This window comes from Artemia sp. Qi Xiang Cuo, chromosome 8 (assembly GCF_049724085.1).
Source record: "Artemia sp. Qi Xiang Cuo chromosome 8, ASM4972408v1, whole genome shotgun sequence".
NCBI classification, from domain to species: Eukaryota; Metazoa; Arthropoda; class Branchiopoda; order Anostraca; family Artemiidae; genus Artemia; species Artemia sp. Qi Xiang Cuo.
The window spans coordinates 25,710,806-25,734,854 of NC_142801.1; the positions used below are offsets into that span (position 1 = coordinate 25,710,806).

General features: G+C 37.1%; 1 protein-coding gene across 1 annotated transcript in view; it reads right to left on the bottom strand.

Annotated features, from left to right (window-relative positions):
* Nucleotides 1-14,117: 14,117 nt before the first annotated feature.
* The window catches only part of LOC148949277 (putative valine--tRNA ligase, cytoplasmic), a 90,170-nt gene continuing 80,238 nt past the window's right edge, over nt 14,118-24,049 (bottom strand). Inside the window, exons 19-20 of the mRNA XM_089093316.1 lie at nt 21,246-21,398; nt 14,118-14,318 (exon numbers count right to left, since the gene is read on the bottom strand). Of these exons, the coding sequence (XP_088949442.1) occupies nt 14,229-14,318; nt 21,246-21,398 (243 nt within the window). The 3' untranslated portion in view covers nt 14,118-14,228. The remainder of the gene's footprint in view (nt 14,319-21,245; nt 21,399-24,049) is intronic.

The following is a 24,049-nucleotide window of genomic DNA, read 5'->3' on the forward strand; positions in this document are numbered from 1 at the left end:
AAATCTCGTGGTACAAAGACTGACGAGTGTCTCTGTTTTAGCTTTGTCCGCGATAAGATGCTTTTTAGAAGTCTTGTTCTCTTGGCACTTGAGCTGAAGTGAGAAATTGTGTCTCGAACAACGTCTTGGGCATTGCACAGAATGGGAGCTGAAACTATCTTTGAACATGAGAGATTTGTGGCATGGCTCACACAGTGGAAGCAATCTGCCAGTTCACACTGGCGTTTAACTTCAGCAGCAGCACCATTTGTCAAGCTTGCCATGCTAGCAGCTTTGTCGTATCCCTGACCAACGCACTTTGACAAATCCAGATTTGACTTCCTGACCTCACTCAACAGCAGCTTCCCGAGGCTCTTGCCGTCTAGCTTCTCTTCGATGCTTCTACCGTCGTCACTTTCCTCATCTCCAGCGAGTCTTGACAGGGTTTGAAAGGCATCGACAACTGCAAAAGGATCTTCTCGAATCACGTATCCCTGCTCGGTTTTACACACATAACGTCAAACAATGACCATCAGCTCCCTGGTCTGCCTGTCTGTTGACTCGTCCGCAAGAAGACACCAACCCGTTGCTTTGTTTGCTTTTCTCACTACTTCGGTTTTTATCATTTCCCCAATTGTTCCAATCAGTTCATTCTGGATCTGTTTACTCGTATATTTGGCGTTGCTCGGTGCATTTTCAAGTAAATTTTTAAGTTGCGAGTCTCCACTCTGAATCCGATACCGAAGTAGGTGGCGGAAATTCCCGTCGTTTACTGCTGTAATGACATCAGAGTCTTGGATATCAAGTTTGCCATCATCACGGTGGCCACGAAGGGGGATATTCTGTGCCCCGCAAAGCTTGACAGTTTCAACAACGCTTCTCAAGAGTGCACGGTTCTGCTGTATTTGCTTGACCCTTTCACAGTCCAGAGCATTCCTGATATCTTGATCTTGACTACCGCGCTGAAACGTTGTTAGCAGCGCGGCAGCTTTTTCCTGGCAGTATTTGTGAAACTGTGCTTCAGCATGGTTTGTCAGCGCACCATCTTTCCCGGTAAGTTTCGAATAGTCTTTTAGCGGTTTCAAGACCAACTTTCCCATTTTTTGCCCTCCGCCGCCTCCAGATAAAGCCGACCATCCTCCTCCGCTTTCGGTGGTCCTCATCAAAACACAAACACTGCACCAAAGGCCTTCGTGGTCTGGATGACGACTCACTGCAAGCCAAGGATACCGGGCAAGATGTTCGGTATTCAAGCGACGCTTGACTTCGCCACCTTTTCTCTTTTGTGTCGAGACTGGAAGATCAGATTGGTTCTTCGGCTTCCACCTTTCGTTCATATAAAACATAATTTCGCCAGAAGACAACTGATTTCGCTCTTTCAGCGCTACTGCAATACCAAAGTCATTCGACGGCGTGAAGTCAGTTTCAGGCGAAAAATAGCGCTTTGATTCTGCTGCGGGTGCGGGGACTGTGAAATCAGTGTTGGGCTATGTACCACCAAGGTTTGAGTACTGCTTCTTGATCCTTCAGTCAGCTGATCAGTGTGTGTCGTTTCGCCGAAGTTTGTTATGAAGGCCGTCTGTGAAGTGGACGGAGTTGTTGGTGACAGTTCGTTCTCCTGGCTGAATGCGTTTTTGTGCATTCCGACCGTCGACTCAGAGTGGGCATCAGAAGTTGCCGTCGTCTCAACATCTAACAAAAAAAGTTTCTCTTTTAAAGTTTGCACAAGACATTTATTGTAAACGTATATACACTTTGTATAATGGCTTGCTTTAGTAGATTTAACTCTCAACATGGAGAAGGCAGAATTAGAACTAAATTTGAAAATAAACTGAATCAGCAACATTAACTTTAAACTCCCCCAACAATCTTGAACTTTCATACCCCAAAACTATTTCTAGGAAACCCGGACTTTAAAATAAAATACCACCCTAAACATCACTAATTTAATTTGCAACCCCAAGAACCGATCCCCGACATATGCTAACAAATATTTTTCAAGAGCTGAAACCCGAAACAATTATCACCGAAGTTTACAAGGCTAAAGAGAGAGCTTTAACTGCAAGAATTTGAAAGATAATTTCAGAGCTGACACAGTGTGTCGGTAAAAATACTGCTTTAAGCCAATATCATAACCGTCAGGCGAGACGAGTGGGCTGGTAAAAATCAGGTCAAACGCTTCGGACAAATTGCATACGAAGAACACTGTACAAGAGGGACCGTATGCAATATATAACAACAAAAGCAGCTGGTAAGCGATGAAGCTTGACGAATGAGCCTTATCAGGAAAGCTATCCGAAAATGGGATAAAGCTATAAATTAGAAGTGTTGATACCCACTTTAAACGACACTCCTTCCTTATTGTTCTATCTTTAAAAGCTTACCTTTAATCTGATCTTTCTTGGCAAAATAATCAGAGATGTCCCTCGATCCTTTACGGCTTTCCGCCATCATTCTTTGTTTCTTCTCTGTTCTATATTCATGCCCTGATTTTTTTTTCCGACCCATTTTAAATGCTTTTCCGTCTAACTGGTCTAACACACGGAGCAAAAATACTCCGAAGGCAGTGGCAGGGTCGCTCGCGCCTAGTCTCCCGCCGGTTGGATCTAACCACCCACGCAACTCCCCAAAGACATGCGTTTCTCGTAAGCATTCACAAAATGTTTTGCTCGTTTAGCACGTCCCAAAAATAAACCCAATAATCCTGATTCGTGCAGTGTCGGATTTGAATTTTAGATAATGTGATAAAAAGAAAGTAAAAAATGACGGCGTATCCGATTTTTTTTTTTTTAGCGTCGGCCTTAGTTGAATCATTCACAAAAAAGGGTCGTTTGCACGATGGATGAGAGGGCGCCAGAAAATTTTGGGGGGGCCCAGGCCTCCCCCACCCCCTGGATCCGCCGCTGGCCAGTACCCAGACGGTTTTTTAATCTAATTGTGAGCCTTCTAATGATGCCTCATGCCAGACTGAAAATTTTCCTTGTGGCAATTGTGATTCCAGTCCCCTATGTGACCCTTCCCTCCCCTCCCTTTTAGTGCTGAAAACAAAACTCGAGTTCATTACCAACGAAATTTATACTTTCATTGATCTTAGGGTGAATATAATTAAGAACACAATTAAGTCTGTGAATACAAATATAAAAAAACGCCCAATTTGAAACCAACTGCAATTCAATCCACAAGCAACAACTCCCAACACATGAATATTAATGATGCAAGTGTCAACTCAAATATGAATTTAATCGGTCACCTAGTTCCAGAGGTCAGTGAAAACTTAAATGAGAACTCATTAAATATTCCAGATCCAGAGGTCAGTGACAATTTAAGTGTGAACTCAGCCAATATTCCAGATCCAGGGGTCAGTGACAACTTGAGTATTATTAGTAAATCGGTTCCTGAAGCCAAATCAGGGAAGAATTCTATTGCCTGTCGTTTTCACTTGGCCAACAAGTGTATAAAAAAGAGTAATTATACCTTTGCTCACCCTTGTATGTTTTTTTTAACTACTGGTCACTGTAACGACAATTCTTGCTCCCTTTTCCATTCCAGACCATGCCATTAATTTCAAGGTGGCTTTTATTTTGAAACTATGTGCATGTTATTACATTTGAAAAACAGGGATTATCGTGCTTTAGCCAGGTGCAGTATAATTTTTAATAGTAAAATAGTTACAAGTACTCAATCAACCCAAAAGCCGAGTCCCCTTCATTCAATTAGTAAAATTAGCTCACCAGCGCATACTCTTCCTTTTTTATCCCAAATCCACCCTGCTCACTCAAAAAACTTCCACCTTTACCACCCAGATTAAACTCCATATTCCCAGCAAAATCCCGTCTCTCTTAACACTCCAGTTAACCCCTCCCAAGTTGAACCCCCTGAAAATACCACCGTCTTATTTCCCTCCCATATTTTCCCGCCTCCGACCCATGCGTTTAATCCCTCGTGCCCACCCTACCAGGGTGACTCAGGTCTGAGACCTTTTGCATTTAATAATTGTCTTGTATTAAATCCTATTTGTTCGCACTTCCCGACAACTGAAAACAAGTCGCACCTTCCTCATCATGCTTCAGCTATATCCTCGCCCTTCCCTCCACCTCCAAATCCCCAAGGTAAATCCTTCTCTTACCCTATTTCTCCGCAGCATCATAATATTAAATTGAAACTCCGCCCAGGAAATTCTCAAAAACACAAAATATCCCTGTCGAAATTCCCCAATTGGTTTGTTTTTCCCAAACTGTCAGTTACTAATGCCGAAAGCCTTAATTTTGAAAAGCTGACTGAACTCGAGGTGCTTTCAGAATCAAATGTAATCGATATTATAGCTATTACGGAAGTACAGTCCCACGACCCAGGGTCTCTGCGCCTGACAAATTATTCAGAGTTTATTAAACTCCGTCCTTTAGAACACCCACTTGGAAAAAAAGGTGGCGGTGTTTTGTTCTTTACTAAGAGTAACTTTTACCCAAAGGTTATTCGAGTCCCTAGTTTATCCGAGTACGATGAAACCCTCTGGCTAGGTATTAGACCAAAAGTTCTCCCTCGTCCATTTAATATTATTGCAATAGCTGTTTTCTATTACTCCCCAAATCAAAATATCGAGTCTAAACGTAAATTCATCCAGCAATTGCAGACAAGTGTTGATTTTGCTATTTCTAAATACCCCATTGGTGGTCTTTTTTTTGTTGGCGATGAAAACGACCTTAAATTGTTTTCTTTTTGCTCCACAATTAATTTTAAGCTTTTTGTTAAAATACCAACGACTCGGGGTAATACCTCTCTTGATGTTATTTTAACTAATATGTATAATTTTTACAACCCTCCCTCACCTCTGCCTCCATTAGGTGGGAGTTATAATCTTTCGATTCTTATATCCCCCTCCTCAAATTTTAATCATTCTTTCTCAATAACTTATGGCAGTTATCGCCCTCTTCAAAATTCTGGTCTTCTTTCTTTTTGTATGTGGCTGAATACTGAAGATTGGTCCGATGTTTATAGTTCAAAAAATATTGATAAGAAAATGGCTTTGTTCCACAAAAAGCTAATTGACAAATATCAAATTTGCTTCCCTAAAAAAAAAATTTAAAAATTGCTCCAGTGACAAACCCTTTATTAACCAAACTATAAAAACACTAATTAGAACCAAATTGAAGCTTTTCAAAAATGGTAAACCAGATGAAGCCAATAAACTAAGAAAATCAAATAAAAGAGAAATTCGCTAATTGGCACGATCGTACTACAAAAATAAGGTCGAAGTATTGTTTACTAATAAACCAAAAAACTGGTATTCTGAGGTTAAAAAACTGTGTGGCAGGAGGCTTGAACAGCTTAACTTCAGTCTACCCGATTCCCATGATATTACTGCCAATAATCTCAATAAATTCCTCACTTCCATTGTCCAGAGTCTTCCACCACTGTCCGACCAATTACCGTCAGGAGCCCTTTCCCTTCTTTACCCACTGTTTCCCCGTCTGAGATAGAAAGAAGAATTCAAAAACTAAGAAAGATAAGTATTTGTCCTTTGGATATCCCCTTTCCTCTTATTAGTGCCTTCGGTGATTTCTTTTTTAAGCCCTTGTCTTTCCTGTTTAACAAGATTACCGAGTCTGGGCAAATTCCTACAATTTGGAAACAGGGTTTCATAACCCCTTTGAAAAAGAAAAACGGAAAGCCTGGTTTTGAAGGCGTCCGGCCTATTACTCTTACTCCTATTTTCTCGAAACTTTATGAAGGATTACTTGCAGATTGGCTAAAGGAAAAAATCCTACCTCTTACTGACTTGAAACAATTTGGGAACCTAAAATCTACCTCTACTTCCCATTACCTAGTTTATCTTATTGATCACATCGGGAAAATCCTTGAAAAGCCTAATTCCTGGCTAAATTTAATTTCCATCGACGTTCAGAAAGCATTCGACCATGTTAACCACAATATTTTAATTGAGAAACTTGTCAAAGAGTTCAATATTGATCCCTTACTGGTGAAATTAGTTGCCTCCTTCTTAACAAATAAATCGCAAGTTGTCAAATATCGAAATCATTATTCAAATCCTCTCCCTGTCCACAACGGCATACCCCAAGGTACTCTCCTAGGTCCCCCTCCTTTTTTCAGTAATGATCAACAGCCTCGCAAAGGAATTTCCTGACCGATGGAAATTTGTTGATGACCTAACGGTTGTTGAAACTTGCTTCAGAAATTTAATAAGTGACCCTATGAGTATCCTCAATGAAAATGGAGACGAGGCCTTAGACTTAGACATGACAGTAAACCCCTCTAAGTCCATGATAATGCCCATTTGTTTCCTCAAATCCTCGTCCTGTTTCCTTAATCCTATCCCTCCTGAAATTTCTGTGTCCTCATTTAAACTACTTGGCGTCACAATTTCTTCAAAGTTAAAGTGGGATAAACACGTTAAAGACATCATCCATGGAGCTAATGTGTCTATCGCCCTCCTTAAGCTTCTAAATAAATTCAGCGTCCCCCCTGTCCACTCCTTAAGATTTTAAACGTCTTTTGTCCGCCCGCATCTAGAATATGCTTGTCCAGTTTGGCACCTTGGTATCTCTCGCGAAGAATCGAAAAAATCGAATCAGTTCAAAAAAGGGCCTTGCGAATAATTTTCAAAGAAGGCAAGGTGCCATACTCTCTGCTCTTAAAAAAAGCTAATGGAGGGTTTCGTTGTGCCTCCGTTTTGCAAAAAATGCCATAACAAACCCTCGGACGGCAAGTATTTTCCCCAAACGTCACTCCCCATCCAGATTACGGCCGCCTCGAGCTGTTTATGAGCCCATCCTTGCTTTGTCCCCCATTCGCTGCGTTACTTCCAGATACGAAAGAACTTTTATCCCCTTCATTACAGAAAAAATGAATAAAATGTCTAAGTCGTTTCTTTTTTTCCTCCTCATTTTTGTTTATTAGCTGATGGTACTGCCCTGGTTCTTGCAATCTTTTGTTTGCCCCCCCCCCCCTTTCTTGACCAGTTTTTATTGTTTTTAACTCTTTTATTGATTTACTGTAGTTGAATTATTGACACCTTCTTAGTATCCCTTTTAATTTAAATGCATTTATGTCTCGCTCTAAGTTTAGTTTGACCAGTTTCTACCAGTTTTTAATGCATTTATGTCTTGCTCTAAGTTTAGTTTGACCAATTTTTATCTTTTTTATTTTTTAATTGACTTTTTACAGTTTTAATCATTGAATTTTAAATGATTGTTTCATTATGGTTTTCTCTATTTCGTTGTTGTTCTTTGCATTTTTAGTGTAACCATTTATATTGTCGACTCCTAAGTCCGAATTCGGCCCTTTGTGGGCTTGTGATAGCGATTTTTTTAAAATAAACATTTTATCTTATCCTCGGCTATTTTATCCATGGCCTCTACTTCACAACTCCTTAGTCCATATTTTAATGCTTTCTTCAATTTCTTTACATTCCTTTTGTTTTCATCTGATCTATTACTGAGGTAATTCTTGTACAAGTCTTTTCTCCTTTCTATCAAGCATTAAGCTTTTTCACTAATATTCTTAGTTGCAGTTCTAGCTTTCTTCCCAAGACACCTTCAGCAACTTTACAAATTATTTTTCTAAAATTATTTCAACCATCTTCCACATTATCAAATTTTAAACTCTTAAGTTTATTATTCAACTGTTCCTGGAAAGTTTCTCTCAAATTCTTATCCTGGAGTCTACCAACATCATAACTTCCCGGGAGGTAGTTATCCTTCCGATATTTCAGCTTTAAATTAACCCTTGACACTACTAGATGGTGATCTTTATTTTTAACATCAGTAACGGCACTCCTATATACCCTAGCATCTTGTATTTATACTGCTAGCCTTCGGTTTACAATAGAATAATCAATAAAATTTGCTGTCTTACCATCACGTGAATACCGTTTTAACTTATGAGCCATTTTATGAACAAACACCGTATTGGTTATACCCACATTGTTATACCTACGAAATTGCAAAAATGTGTATTCATTTCTATTTTCTTTTCCTACACCAAATTTACCTAGGCTAGGGTACACCTATCCCTATTTCTACCAACCTGGGCGTTAAAATCTCCCAATAAAAACATCATATTTCTACCTGGGACCCTGTCTATTTGCTCCTGTAACTAAGTAAAATTCATCTGAGTCACTAGTATCTCCGTCAGTCGGTTCTACAGGGGCATATACTACTATAACTGATACTATAATATTTGATAGCATAATATTTGTAGGCATGAATATATAATGAGGCGGATGTAATGGGCTTGAGACTGTCTGTGCAGGATTTCGACTCTTGTTGATAGAAGAGCATCGCCAAGTGCTGAAAACCATGTTGTGACCAAGATGGGCCCAAGATTGCACAAAGCCTTCACTCATACTGGAGGTCCCAGGGACTTCTTGCTGTCCGGTTCTAAGTTGACTTAAGCGCTTTGGCGTAGACTCGAGAAGATATGTTTGGTCCCCATCCTGTACTGGTATCCGGGAACATTGCTTTTCCTGAGGCCAAAATAATTTCAATTATTTAAAAAACATGAAAATTGGAACTCGGAATGTTACGACATTAAAAAATAATTATCGTGTCAACATTTTGACTGATGAATTTAGACAATTCGAACTAGACTTATTAAGAGTTTCAGAAACTCATATCCCAGGGGTAGGAAGCATGAAATTAGGTGATTTAGAATTTGTTTACTCAGGCAGGAATAATGGGGTACACAAACAAAGAGTAGGGCTCATGATGAATAAGGAATCTGCTAAGTCTTGTTTAGGCTGGGAAGGTATAAATTATAGAATACTAATTGCTCATTTTATGACTAAAAAGTTCAGGGTATTAGGTATAGTAGTAGACGCCCCCGTAGTACCGATTGACAGAGATACTAGTGACTCAGATGAATTTTACCTACAGTTACACGAACAAATAGACAGGGTCAAAGGCAAAACCTTGATCTTTCTACTAAGAGCTTTGAAAACCCAAGTTGATATAAATAGGGATAGATGGTATCCTAGCCTAGGTAAATTTGGTGTAGGAAAAGAAAACATTAATGGCTACAGACTTTTGCAATTTTGTAGGCATAATAATATAGTTATAACCAATACGGTGTGTCATAAAATGGCCAATAAGTTTACATGGTATTCACGTGATGGCAAGACAGCAAACCTTATTGATTATGTTACAGTAAACCGAAGTCTGGCAGGATCAGTATGAGATACTATGGTATATAGGAGTGCTGTTATTGATGTTAAAAGTAAAGATCACCATCTAGTAGTGTCTAGGGTTAACTTAAAGATGAAATTTTGGAAGGGTAACTATCTACCGGGAAGTTATGATGTTGGTAGACTCCAGGATGAGAACTTGAGATAAACTTTCCAGGAACAGTTGAATACTAAACTTAAGAGTTTAAAATTTGACAATGTGGAAAATGGTTTGAATAATTTTAGAAAAACAATTTGTGAAGTTGCTCATGGTGTCTTAGGGGAGAAAGTTAGGACTGCTGCTAGGAATATTAGTGAAAAAGCTTCATGTTTAATACAAAGGAGAAGGGGCTTGTACGAAAATTATATGAGGGATAGATCATATAAAAACAAAAGGAATGTAAAGAAAGTGGAGAAAGTACAAAGTATGAACTAAGGAGGTGTGAAGTGAAGGCCATGGATAAAATTGCCGAAGAACTGGAAGATGCTGCCAGACCGCCTAATGGTAAAATATTGTACTGGCATGTTGATAAATTGAGAGGGAGTAGTCAATCCGGACTTGTCCCAGTTAGAGCTAAGAGCGAGGCCACAATTAGTGATAAGGAAAGAGTTAGAGAGATATCGGAAGAACAGTTTGAGAAGGTGCTAAACCGAGATAGAGTTGCAGGAAAAGATATAGAGGAAAATAAAAAAGTTTGTGATACCTTGGATGTGAAGGAAGATTTGTTTTGTGAGGAAGAACTAGCGACAGTACTAAAATGATTAAAAAATAATAAGTCTCTAGGTGCTGATTGTGTGTTAAATGAGTTTCTTAACGTTAGAAATAAGTTACTGAAGATTATGAATATGATTTTAAAAAAGGGAAAGTACCAAACGATTTTAAGAAAACCTTAATTAAACCCCTGTACAAGAAAGGTGATTAGAGTGAGTGTGGTAATTGTAAAGGCATTAGTCTTGTCTCTGTGGATAGCAAATTATTTAGCAATATGATACTTTTTAAACTGAGAGATGCTGTAGACAAAGTTTTAAGAGAAGAACAGTGTGGTTTTAGAAAATGTAGAGGATGTTTCGACCAAATTTTCACTCTTAGGTTAATAATTGAGAAGTGTTTGAGTTCTCAAACACCTTTGGTCCTCAGTTATATAGATTATGAGCAAGCGTTCGATTCTGTTGATAAATGAGCATTAGCAAAGGTCTTACCCTTGTTTGGTATACCAGACATAAACATTAAAGTAATCAGTGCTATATACGAGAATAACACTGCTGCGGTTAAGGTAGGAAATGAGGTAAGCAGCTGGTTTTTTATTGAATCAGGAGTTAAGCAGGGTTGTGTTCTATCCCCATTTATATGGATTAGTTTTATGGACTTTGTCTGAAGGAGCACAGGAAAGGCAACGAGAGACCACAGAATCAAATGGGGAGTGAAAAGTTTCTTGAACTTAGATTATGCTGATGATTTGAGCATCCTAAATGAAAGTGTGAGCAAAATGAATGAGGTTTTAGAGGTTCTGCGAGTTCATGGTGCTAGAATAGGGTTGAAAATTAATGTTAAGAAGACTAAGTCACTAAGGCGAAGAATAAGTGAAGATGATAAGGTGAAGTTGGGTAATGAAAAGATTGATCAGGTGGACAGCTTCACTTACCTTGGTAGTATTATTAGTAAAGAGGGTGGGACCAGTGAAGATGTCAAAAGTAGAATATTCTAGGCTCAGGGTGTTGTTTCACAGTTAAATAAAGTTTGGAAGAACAGGAAGATAATTCTGCAAACCAAGATTAGAATATTGGAAGCTACAGTGATGACAGTGGTCAAATATGGTTCTGAAGCATGGGCGCTCCGAAAAGTGGATAAAGATTTGCTAGATGTTTTCCAGAGAAATTGCCAACGGATTTTTCTGGGTACCCAGCTGTACGAGAAATGTGGTTCAATCCCGCTTTCTAGGGCTATAATGAAAAAAAGGTTGAGATGGCTAAGGCACGTTCTGTGGATGAAGGATGACAGATTGCCGAAGATTGTTCTTTCGGCCAACCGTATAGGGCTAAACGGAAAGCAGGTCGTCCTCGTCTTGGGGGGGGGGGATGTCATAAAGTAAGATTTAAAGGAAATGGGAACTTCCTGGGAGGCTGTAAAGAGGGAGGATTTGAATGAATAAGGATAGAGGAGAAACGTACGGAGCCCCGTTGGTTTCAGGCGACTTGATTCTGCGGTGAGTTGTTAGCAGTAGTAATAATTTGGTCAATTATTGGCACTATTGTCATTGGACCTCCCTCAACGATTTTGCTCTAGATCAGCCCCTGCCATTGATTGCTAATACCAATTTGTGAATTAAATTTTATATTTTGCCTAGAAATATATCTAGGCATTGGGGGGGGGGGGGAGAGTGGCACTGAGACAAAGTTTTGATTCCATTATAATCTTGATAGATTCCATTATAAATCTTGATAATACCTATCTTGTTGGTCATCTGATTCCTCATTCATACGAGATTATACCATTTCATTTTTTGAATTGTCCATTGACATAAATACAAACTCAAATCTGCTATTGACTATACTAAGAAGGGGTTATACGTCAGTCCTTATAATTCCCTAATCAAAAGAATGTGAGCAAACTATTAGAAAAATCGAACCTTTGGTTACCGTACGATAATGTAGTGGATATGGCTATACCTTCTGATAGTGGGTACATGAAATCAATCCCGCCTCTCGCACGGAAACTCATTTGTATGAATCCATTGTATAATTTTTTTCTTCCATTTACCGAATTAGTTTTGTTTTATCTCTGTTGGGTATTAGAGGGAAAACTTTTCCACGCAGGAAGGAATTTCTGGCATTATTTTAAAAAATCAGAAATTAACGTATTTTTCAAATGAAAGTGGGCTTAGAAAAATTTTTCACTTGGAATCATCCGTAAGAAATTTTCCGGGGATAATTTTCAACTCGAATGGTATTGTCTGGGGGAATCTTCTTGGCCGGGAGGGGGGGTATTTTGTGTGGGAAGATATTTCCATGGAGAAATTTTCCATAGGGAAGGAATTTTTCATGGAGCCGTTATTTTCCATTATTTAAATACGATCAGAAATTAAATAAAAAAAAAACAATATTTTTAACTAAAAGTAAGGAGCAACATCAGAACTTAAAACAAACATAAATTATTACGTATATGAGAGGGTTACCCGCTCCACAATACCTACTTATTTACGCTAAAGTTTGACTTTTTTCCCCCGATTCTTTAAGAACAACTTCTTAAACACAAGGGCCGTTTAATTGGAATAATAAGCTTTTTTAAAAGTTCTAAATAAACCTCAGCGTAAAGAGCGAAGTATTGAGTAGGGGGTAACCCCTTCGTATACGTAATAATTTCTGTTCGTTTGAAGTTTTGATGTTGCTAATTACTTTGATTGTCAACTTTTATGCGGCTAATCAAGCTGTTCTTTCAGTAGGATGCTCATGAACTGTTTATGTATGGCTATGTTGAGGATGCCAATTCCAGAAAATTTAGAGGAGGGGAAATCTATTTGATTATATAATGAAGACACAAAAAGGATATTTCAAAATCAAGTGGTTTACTTTTTTTTATTGAATGTTCAAAAATATTTATTTCAAAGTACAGGGGCAATGGCGCCTCCCCTACTGGATACCCCTGGAGTTTGCTACTGTGAATAGCCATGGTAAGCTCTCACAGAGGAGTCTGCTAGAGGAAGATAAGTCACAGTAATTCTCTTGCTAGTGTGGGCTTGGGTCATTCTATCCCTCATTCCTTACGTCACAGACCAAGACAATTTCAATTTTGCATTTCGCTGGCCTGCTTGGTGTGGGCCAAAAACAGACCGTTGGGCCTTTTTCATATCTCTAAAAAAATATTTATTTGGACATTTGTTTCTCATAGAAAAAGATTCCTTAATTTTTCCTCAACCCCGATGACAATCTATTAGGGTAACAAAAATTGAGGGGAAACTATCAGGGACATAAAATCTAACATCCACTGCATTACTAAAAAAATATTTTTATTACTGAGGCTCAGTTTTTTTGGCGATATTCTAGAAAATAACATTCTATTCCATTTAAATTACTTTCGAAACCAATCAAGCATTTCAGTTTAAAACCATTGCTTATCAGAGAATCAAATACAAGCAAGGAACGTGAGAAAAACTACGCGATAAACATGGAGGAACGAAAAAGGAAGGCCAATATTTATACACATATTAGGGCAAAAACAAACCTAGATTTTTTGGGGGTTGCATGGGGGGGGGGGGGGTAATCAAACTTTATTTGAATTAGCAATACACACAAATTTAAGCGAATTTGGACTTGTTTTGTGGGCCAGGCTCCGTGGCCCCTGTATTAGTGACACACATTTGAAGGTTAATCCCAATGAAATTTTTCCAGCATAGCAATTCATCCTGTTGTAACTGAGCTGTGCCTTTAGGGAGGTTTCTATCAATTTTGACCTCTGAGGGGAGGACTTTCGGTTTTCGTAAATAAGGTCAATTGACTATATAGCTTAAAATCTCATCTAATTGATTGATCTAAGCCAATGATTCCCGACCGATTTTGGGCTATCTAAATTTTTTTATTCAAAATTTTCCGTATATTTACCTGAAGGAAGCTTAAAAGCCCATTAACTTTGTATATTTCTTTTCGGATCGTCCTCTAGGCATATTTATATTAATAAAACTAGTGTCTGAATACAACATCCTTATACAACGTATGTCATTGCAATACTAACATGAAGCTGGTTTTCTCTTCAAATGCATATGAATGTTACGTCAGTGCAAGAGTATCATGTACCTTTTTTGCTCTTTAAATGCATATGAGTGTGAAGTCATTCCCACAAAAAGTTTTTTTTTCAAAATAAATGCTCTGAAGCATAATCAGCCGAAGGGTGCACGTCCAGCCCATGACCCAGCAAAATACTACCCTGCCTTACAAGTGGTACGTGTACTCCAAGTTTGGAATCAAGGGTTTAATCCAATAATTATGAAGAATTTCAATCGTAGTTTAATAATATAGCAATATAAGATATTTGATTAAAATGTAAGAATTGAAATCCTAAAAATGATGAGTACGTAGTTTACTCTCTAGTTTCATCAACTTTATGATCATGTTTTAAACCTTCTAGTTCTTCTTCTACTTGTTTGAGTTCCTTACGGATGTTTTCCATCTAGAATTGAAAAAAAATGAATACGAATTCAAGAATTAGAATCAGTGCCAAGCTAACTATTATTAACGGAATCAGAAATCGATGGCAGCACAATTTCGAATATTCTTTACAGTGAATTTCTTAAATTGAACACCCTAACGTGGAAACACTGCACTTTACTGCTTAGGCTAAGTTGTGACCATAGGTTTGTTATATGAATAGATACAGGATAATATAGAAAAGCATTAAAATACACGAGCAGATCCACCCAGCATCTAACAATCAATGATAATAATAGAGAGGCAGATATAAATGACCGGTTGCGTCTCCTTCCAACACTTTATAAGCTTTTGCAGCCGGCTTTGGAGACAAAGTCTCCGTTACACGCTGTCTGAATGGCTGTATGTACACTAATGTGTGTATGGTTGTAACAAGACGGTTAAATTTGTCGAAGTAAAATAACCAGGCAATTTTACCATATGAGTTCCAGCTGGTATTTCTGATTGAGACTTGACATCTTTGTACAGAATGTCACAAATAAAAAGAGCCCTTTAAATAGTTATTTAAAAATAAAACCGATTTTTCAGTTAAGTTGGAACCTTCAGTTAACAGGAACCTTCAGTTAAGTTGAGACACCGAAAAAAAACGGATTTTTCAACTGTGAGTCGAAACAGAAGCGAACCGAATATTTCTTGCAATAAAGCCATTTGTTTCATCGGGCGACTTAAAGTTTGTCTGTGACATTGGATTCCTGTTAGAAACTAGATTTAGTTGTTAGTTTTTGTAAGAAACTAGGAAAATAACCAAGCAATGTTACCATATGAGTTTCAGCTGGTATTTCTGATTGAGACTTGACATCTTTGTACAGAATGTCACAGATAAAAAAAGAGCCCTTTAAATAGTTATTTAAAAAGTAAAACCGATTTTTCCCTGTGTATAACAGGAACCTTCAGTTAAGTTGAGACACCGAAAAAAACGGATGTTTCAACTTTGAGTCGAAACAGAAGCGAACCGAATATTTCTAGCAATAAAGCAATTAGTTTCATCGGGCGACTTAAAGTCTTTTTGTGACATTGGATTCCTGTTAGAAACTAGATTTAGTTGTTAGTTTTTGTCAGAAACTAGGAAAATAACCAAGCAATGTTACCATATGAGTTACAGCTGGTATCTCTGATTCAGACTTGACATCTTTGTACAGGATGTCATAAATGAAAAAAGAGCCCTTTAAATAGTTATTTAAAAATAAAACCGAATTTTCCCTGTGTATATCAGGAACCATCAGTTAAGTTGAGACACCGAAAAAAAACGGATTTTTCAACTGTGAGTCAAAACAGAAGCGAACCGAATATTTCCTGCAATCATGGACGTTGGGAGGGGGGGGAGATGCCCCCCCCCCATAGACCTTCAAATTTACATTAGATATGGCTGAAAAAGCAGATGGTTGGAAAAGCATTTGATAAAAGGCCCTCATTCACACTATCGACTGCCCCCCCCCCCTAGACAATATGCTGCCTACGCCCATGCCTGCAATAAAGTCATTTGTTTCATCGGACGACTTAAAGTCTGTCTGGAACATTGCATTCCTGTTAGAAACTAGATTTAGCATAACAGACGTGCAAAAATACATCCTAATTTCAGGTAATTAGCATTTTCAGGTAAGTTATCTGTCGTTTTGTCGGCAATTGCCTATACTATCCAATAACCAAAGACCTTACAAAAGGATTGACACCAAAATATATTAACCATCTCCGTAGGTGTTTTCTTCGTCGATAGAAATCACCTTATGCGTTACAAAAGTTAGAAACAGTATTACAAGCTCAACAAAGTAAGACAAAGATCAAAGGCTCCGCCAATTTGAAATCTATGAAATCTCCAATATGAAATCTCGGTTTAATCAGTGTAATTTTACCGACATTTGGAGTCTTGTAATACTAGATCTTTGGGACTTGTACACCATCCACGAGGGAGGTATAGCTTTCATACAAAAGCATAACGAATCTTAGAAACCATAGTGTTTGATAACGAGCACTTGAATAGTCCTTCAACGACTTATAATCTTTTGTGTAGGCGCTTCAGTTTACGCTTCACTGATCAATATCAGGAGTATCCAGCCATTAGGACTTGAAACGGTGTTCAATATTTCTACGGGAACAATCTGCTTTTCTTTACATCTTTTTATTTTTGTCTTTGATTATTATGTTGCAAGAGCGAGCACTTTTTTTGTTCCTAGTCTGTCGATTTCAGCTTATTGCTAGGAAATGGCAAGGGTCTAACTTCCACATTTTTTATGGAAAGTGTGGACCTCAGGCTGAATTGATGTATGACATGCATTTTGAAAGCTGCATGTAATTCTTACCCAGGGCCAAAACAGCTTTCACTAGTAATTGAGCCAGAGCCAACATTGTGCGAGTTAAAATGGAGTTTATATTCTTTGTCGGAGAGCATTATTTGAAGTTATACACTTTCGTTAAGGTAAGTTGAGCCATGTTTCTGCTTTTGACTGGAAGGCTCCTTTCTAGCAGGCAGGCACAGTATATGAGATCCTTTTTTGTTCCAAAGTTTGATCATGAAATAAACCATTTTAAAAATTTGGAAGGGTTAACAATTTTAGTATTGTGGTTGACGTAAGAAAAAAAAAAAACTGGTTCAAATTTTAAGACAAAGTAGGGGTGTGTAAGTAACAATTTGCTGTTAGTCTTTGCGTTCGTTAGTGCCTTGGTAGTCTTTGCGATAGGGAGTTGGAATGTTTTACTAGTTGGTGTACGAATTATTTGTTTCTGATGCATTTGGGGGTACGATGTTTCATTAGTTTTGAGGCTTAAAGTCCGCTATGCAAAGGGACGTGTGAGCAAGAACAGGGTGTCAGAGCACGGTCATCTTCTTGGTTAATAGGTTAGGTACACTTAGGTACACCTATTAAGTTGGAGGGGTTGGTAACTTCAAAGTTATGATGCACATTAAAAAAAATCTGGTTCAAATTTTAAGAGAAGGGAGGAACTTCTAAGTAATACATGGCTGATATACCATGGTCGTTTTTGCAAAAAGGAGTTGGGATCTTTTACTAGTTGGTGTACCTAACATTGGTTCCTGATATGCATTTTAGAGTAACGCAAGTATTTTTACTTTCTTTTCTTTCTGACACATTTAAGAGAAATAACGGAAAGGGAAAGGGAAAATTTTCTTTAAGAGAAAGGGAATTTGTTTGTATGCGGTTAAGCAGCGATAACCAACAAAAATACATCAAGGTGACGTAGTTTCGCAATTATTATAACAAGGACTAGCTGCAGCAACATGATTCTGAAGAGTCAGGCATAGATGCATTATCCCTGATAATGAGGATTATAAGATAAAAGAGGATTAAAAATATATAAAGAAAGAGGATTATACCAAGGACTAGCTGCAGCAATATGATTCTGAAGAGTCAGGAATAGATGCAATATCCCTGATAATGAGGATTATAATATAAGAGGATTAAAGATATATAAAGAAAGAGGATTATAACAAGTACTAGCTGCAGCAATATGATTCTGAAGAGTCAGGGATAGATGCAATATCCCTGATAATGAGGATTATAATATAAGAGGATTAAAGATATATAAAGAAAGAGGATTATAACAAGTACTAGCTGCAGCAATATGATTCTGAAGAGTCAGGGATAGATGCAATATCCCTGATAATGAGGATTATAAGATAAAAGAGGATTAAAGATATATAAAGAAAGAGGATTATAACAAGGTCTAGCTGCAGCAATATGATTCTGAAGAGTCAGGGATAGATGCAATATCCCTGATAATGAGGATTATAAGATAAAAGAGGATTAAAGATATATAAAGAAAGAGGATTATAACAAGGTCTAGCTGCAGCAATATGATTCTGAAGAGTCAGGGATAGATGCAATATCCCTGATAATGAGGATTATAATATAAGAGGATTAAAGATATATAAAGAAAGAGGATTATAACAAGGACTAGCTGCAGCAATATGATTCTGAAGTGTCAGGGATAGATGCAATATCCCTGATAATGAGGATTATAAGATAATAGGATTATAGAGATATAAAGAAAGAGGATTATAACAAGTACTAGCTGCAGCAATATGATTCTGAAGAGTCAGGGATAGATGCAATATCCCTGATAATGAGGATTATAAGATAAAAGAGGATTATAGATATATATAGAAAGAGGATTATAACAAGGACTAGCTGCAGCAATATGATTCTGAAGAGTCAGGGATAGATGCAATATCCCTGATAATGAGGATTATAAGATAAAAGAGGATTAAAGATATATAAAGAAAGAGGATTATAACAAGGTCTAGCTGCAGCAATATGATTCTGAAGAGTCAGGGATAGATGCAATATCCCTGATAATGAGGATTATAAGATAAAAGAGGATTAAAGATATATAAAGAAAGAGGATTATAACAAGGTCTAGCTGCAGCAATATGATTCTGAAGAGTCAGGGATAGATGCAATATCCCTGATAATGAGGATTATAATATAAGAGGATTAAAGATATATAAAGACAGAGGATTATAACAAGTACTAGCTGCAGCAATATGATTCTGAAGAGTCAGGGATAGATGCAATATCCCTGATAATGAGGATTATAAGATAAAAGAGGATTAAAGATATATAAAGAAAGACGATTATAACAAGGACTAGCTGCAGCAATATGATTCTGAAGAGTCAGGGATAGATGCATTATCCCTGATAATGAGGATTATAAGATAAAAGAGGATTAAAGATATATAAAGAAAGAGGATTATAACAAGGTCTAGCTGCAGCAATATGATTCTGAAGAGTCAGGGATAGATGCAATATCCCTGATAATGAGGATTATAATATAAGAGGATTAAAGATATATAAAGAAAGATGATTATAACAAGGACTAGCTGCAGCAATATGATTCTGAAGTGTCAGGGATAGATGCAATATCCCTGATAATGAGGATTATAATATAATAGGATTTAAGATATATAAAGAAAGAGGATTATAACAAGTACTAGCTGCAGCACTATGATTCTGAAGAGTCAGGGATAGATGCAATATCCCTGATAATGAGGATTATAATATAAAAGAGGATTAAAGATATATAAAGAAAGAGTATTATAACACGGACTAGCTGCAGCAATATGAGTCTGAAGAGTCAGGGATAGATGCATTATCACTGATACGGAGGATTATAATATAAAAGATGATAAAAGATATATAAAGAAAGATGATTATAACAATGTCTAGCTGCAGCAATATGATTCTGAAGAGTCAGGGATAGATGCAATATCCCTGATAATGAGGATTATAATATAAGAGGATTAAAGATATATAAAGAAAGAGGATTATAACAAGGACTAGCTGCAGCAATATGATTCTGAAGTGTCAGGGATAGATGCATTATCCCTGATAATGAGGATTATAAGATAAAAGAGGATTAGGCTCTATAAGACGATATTTTAAATTTTAATCCGAAAAGAAGTCAACGATTTAAATAAATGAGGTTAAAGTGGCAACAAAGTCATTACTACATATTTCGTTTCAATCCCTCCTTACACCAGGCTCATCTTCAGCAATGAGGGGTTGGCATTTTTTGCTAGTGGGTCTATCAATATTTTTTCTTCCGATCCATTTGAGGGTATAAAAACTTGCCTTCATCTCCGCCGTGGAGTGGAACGTGCAAGTAAAACCAGTACACGTAGTTAGAACACGGTCATCGTTTTGGTTAAGGAGGTAGAAACTTCTGCAAATTAGTTTATCTTATATTTGATCAATATAATGGAGAAAACAACCGTCGTCTTAGAGAATGAGGAGTTGATTTCTTTAACTGTCTGGTGTATCTTTCTTTTATTTGTAGCTGTTTCATGGTTACGAAAAGCGAAGGATAGCTTTATAGAACCAATTAGATTCATTAAGATTATAATACAAACTTTGTGATATACAATTCAGAAACGTTTTGAAGGGATAACAACTTAATTTATAATGTTCACTCTGGAAGAAAGAATTCGGCTTCAAAGTCTGGGATTATAAAGAGACACAAAAGTAACATTCGATAGCTAGACCTGATCTTCCTAGTCGATGAGGGGCTTGCATCTTTTCACGGCGAATTATAATGGTTATAAGGTTACTGGTTACAAGGCGATTTTATAATATAAAATCGCCTTCTTAACTATTCTTCGTAATAAAGGCTTCTTAATTATTCTAGTAAAGAGCAGCTACAGTAATATGATTCTGAGAAGTAAGGGATAGAAACATGATACTAATTAGACTTTATAAGATCATATTTAAAATTTTAATCAGTAACGATTGAAAAGGATAAGATTCAATGGGCTACAAAGTCAATGTAATATTTTTAAATTCCTTCTTAAAATATCAGTAAAAGTGTTGCCCCTGCAATACTTTTGTTGACAAAGCCAAGAAGGGGCTGCTGCAACAACCCACGTTACATAGGCAGCTTAAATTGAGTTGTTGTTGTTTTTATGTCCTAGAAATTGAAAGTTCAACTTTCTTCAGTTTTTTCTTCGGAGTTTTTATTATTTATTTTTTGTTATTCTAAATTTATGGATTCGTGATTAAATTCGTTCCCACTTTTACAGGCTATACAGTCTTTTTGGGAAATAGTGTCCTATTTATGATTGAAATTCTCTTATCATTGCTAAGCGAGGGAAGCCTTTTTTATTTAGAGCTACTCTGTGTCTGAATGGTGAATAAACCTCCACGTAATTATCAAGAGGAAATATTTGTTTTCTGAAATTAACTATTCCACCCATCTTTCGACGTGTTCAAATTCTGAACTCTCTAATTTTTTATTTAACTGTTCTTGGAAAACTCTCAAATTCTCATCCTGAATCTATCAGCTACGTAACTACCCAAAATACAGGTACCCTCGGTAAAGCTAAAAATTACCTTCCAATACTACTAGACATCAATAAGGGGACAGGAAAATAATCACTTGCCTTTTTAGCACAGCTATCTTTTGTCATTCTAAGTCTTTTCAGTTCTTTACTACTCTTGCCAATTTTTTGCAAGTAACTCAAGTAGTCGCTATGTTTGTTCCTCTTTGCTTGAAGCTTCAAAACCTGATCACGTATGTCCGTATTGACTGCATTCTAAGGAAGAAAGAAATAGATTTGACAATCTCAGAAGCAACATCGATTGTGTGACTCTTTACAGTGTTTAAAGTTTCAGGATCAAGGGACTTGCTTGACACTTAGCTTTAAACATTAGAGAGTATATTGCCAATACATAAAAAAAATATCAAGTCAACATTAATTAAAATATTGTAATAATTATTGTATCATAACTAACAAAATTATAAGGCCTTAGCCCTCATACTGTACTATATACAATAATAATCATTAAAATTATGTCATTGTAAAATAACATTATAAATAATATTCAGAACTATCAAAATAATATTAGCCTTCGTTCTTTGTTTTACAGACTTAATTGGCTTCTCATCTATCTAACTGTGATCACTCAAAAATATCGACAATCTGTAGTGATTTTAAATGTTGTGGGTGACAGAAAGAAGAAAGAAGGTGTTTAAACATTTTCAATAGAATGTGCAGCAGTTTGAAGCTGCTTTTTTGGAGCCAGTTTCCTAGGTTAAAGCAGAAATCTTACAATTTTCCGCTTTAGCGACATCTATTGCAAAAAAAAATTGGAGCGCTGTTTTATCTGACTAAGAGAGACATGAACCAAATGGAGTTCTAATTTAATGAAGGCGGATCAAGGTAATTCATTTGTTGTAATGAATGATGTCGGCTGTGGCATGAACAAGCTTTGATACCTATACAGAAAGTCTGAATTTAAAACTGGACTCAATTCTCTGGTCCCAGTTTCAACTTTCAAAGAAGCTTGATTGTATGAACGCTGAGGTTATGGAGCTGAGAACTCACTCTTCTTCGCACGCGAGTAAAATCGCATCCATTTAGAAGGATTTTATTCTTCAAAAGGCTCGCTGTGATGAGCTTGAAAAAACCTACTGGACTAAAAAGTTAAAGATAGACAGTTAAACATAATTATTCATGGTTTACCGTCAAAACGCCAAGTCTAATGTTGCAAATCTTTTTGAAAAAACACTAGGCCTAGCAGCTGATAGTGTTCCTGTAACAAAATTTTACCATCTTCTCGATAAACCAGCAAGCGGGGTTACCCAAAGCAAGACCTGTCCTCATCTAATTACGTAATGAACTTGAGATTCCAATCGCTTTAAAATCTGTTTCGAAGCTTAAAAGATCCGGGATACGTATTACAACAGACCTACCACCAATGCTAAACAACCTTCGCAGCAGTCTCCTAATCAAATGGAAAGAATTACGTGAAAGAGGTGATGTGTTAATGACCCGTGTTAAACAAAGGGGTGCAAAAATCTGGCTAGAGATAAAAAAGACGCTAATCACAACTGGGAGAAATATGAATAGTGTTTTAATATTCTTCTTCAATTAAGTAGTGCGTTGTCTATATAACTGTTTATATTAGTGATATCAGAATAAGGTACAGTGTAAGATGATCCGTCTATCAAGAGGAATGTCGCGAGCGTTTTTTCATCTAGTATTTTTTATTTTATTTTTTTAGGCCTAAGCTTACTATTCTCAAGGTTTCTTTTTTGTTCATGCTGTATATATTTCCTATGTTGCAACTGAATTGGTCCAAGAAAACCACAATGTATGTATCTTTGACATGTACAATTCCGTCATGTCTGCCGTATACGAGATGCGTATTGTCATGTCGGCAATATGCTTTAGACTAAGATCTGACAGAACATTATAAATTGTGTGAAGCGAAACAACCGAGCAATGACTCTAGGTAAATTCTGGCGTTTGCTTGAAAATACGTTTGGTTGAAAGTGAAAAACACAGATGTCCTTTTTAACAGTTTCTCGAGAAAAGAAAAAACTAGTTTCTTAAATTCCTGCCTAAAAAAATAATGCCTATGGTACATCTTTAGCAGAGCATAAATAGGAAAATTTTACATATTTCCCACAATTTTCCCAACGGGATACAGGAATTTCTCTACTCTGGTCCGAAACGGAAGTGAACCGAATATTCATCAGCCTGTAGACATATTTCACCGGTCGACGTTAAGTTCGATTGTCAAAGCGATATTTGGTTCCTGTTATAACTGATGAATTGTCTAGGCAACTGTTTAGGCTTAATGGTTTATTTATGGAATAAGAAATATTCATTGAAATCAATTTTTCAAACAGAAATCAGCACTAACTATAAGAAAATTGGTCATTTCACCTGGGACTTCTTCCAGTTCTAGCGAATTTTTAATAATAGGGTTAGTGTTGCCACAATTGCCACGCATTATTATAAGACTTTAAGTGTCTTTCAGTAACAGAAGTGCTTGTCGATAAAAATAACAATAAAAACGGCTTTAGGGTGATTAGAACACTAAGTACTTAGTTCTTCGTACGTTTTTGGCTATTATTAAGCTTGTTTCTCCTCTGACAACTTAGACGCTTAAAAGAATATCACCCATGTGAGCATTCACTTCCCTTGCTAAGTAGCAGAGCGAGTGAGACACATATGGCTTAGTGTAACGTACAACATAACATTCAATTTCTGTACAGCGATCTTCAGAAGCCAAAATGAGTTCTTTTGTGCTGCCGCGAGATAGCCATCCTACCCCAATTTTAGGAGAACAAGGGACATAAGGTAACACGGGACGGAGAAGGCCCTATATATACAGGACGGTTCTGTATATATAGGACGGACAGAACTATACATACAGACCGTAGGGTCAACCAAGC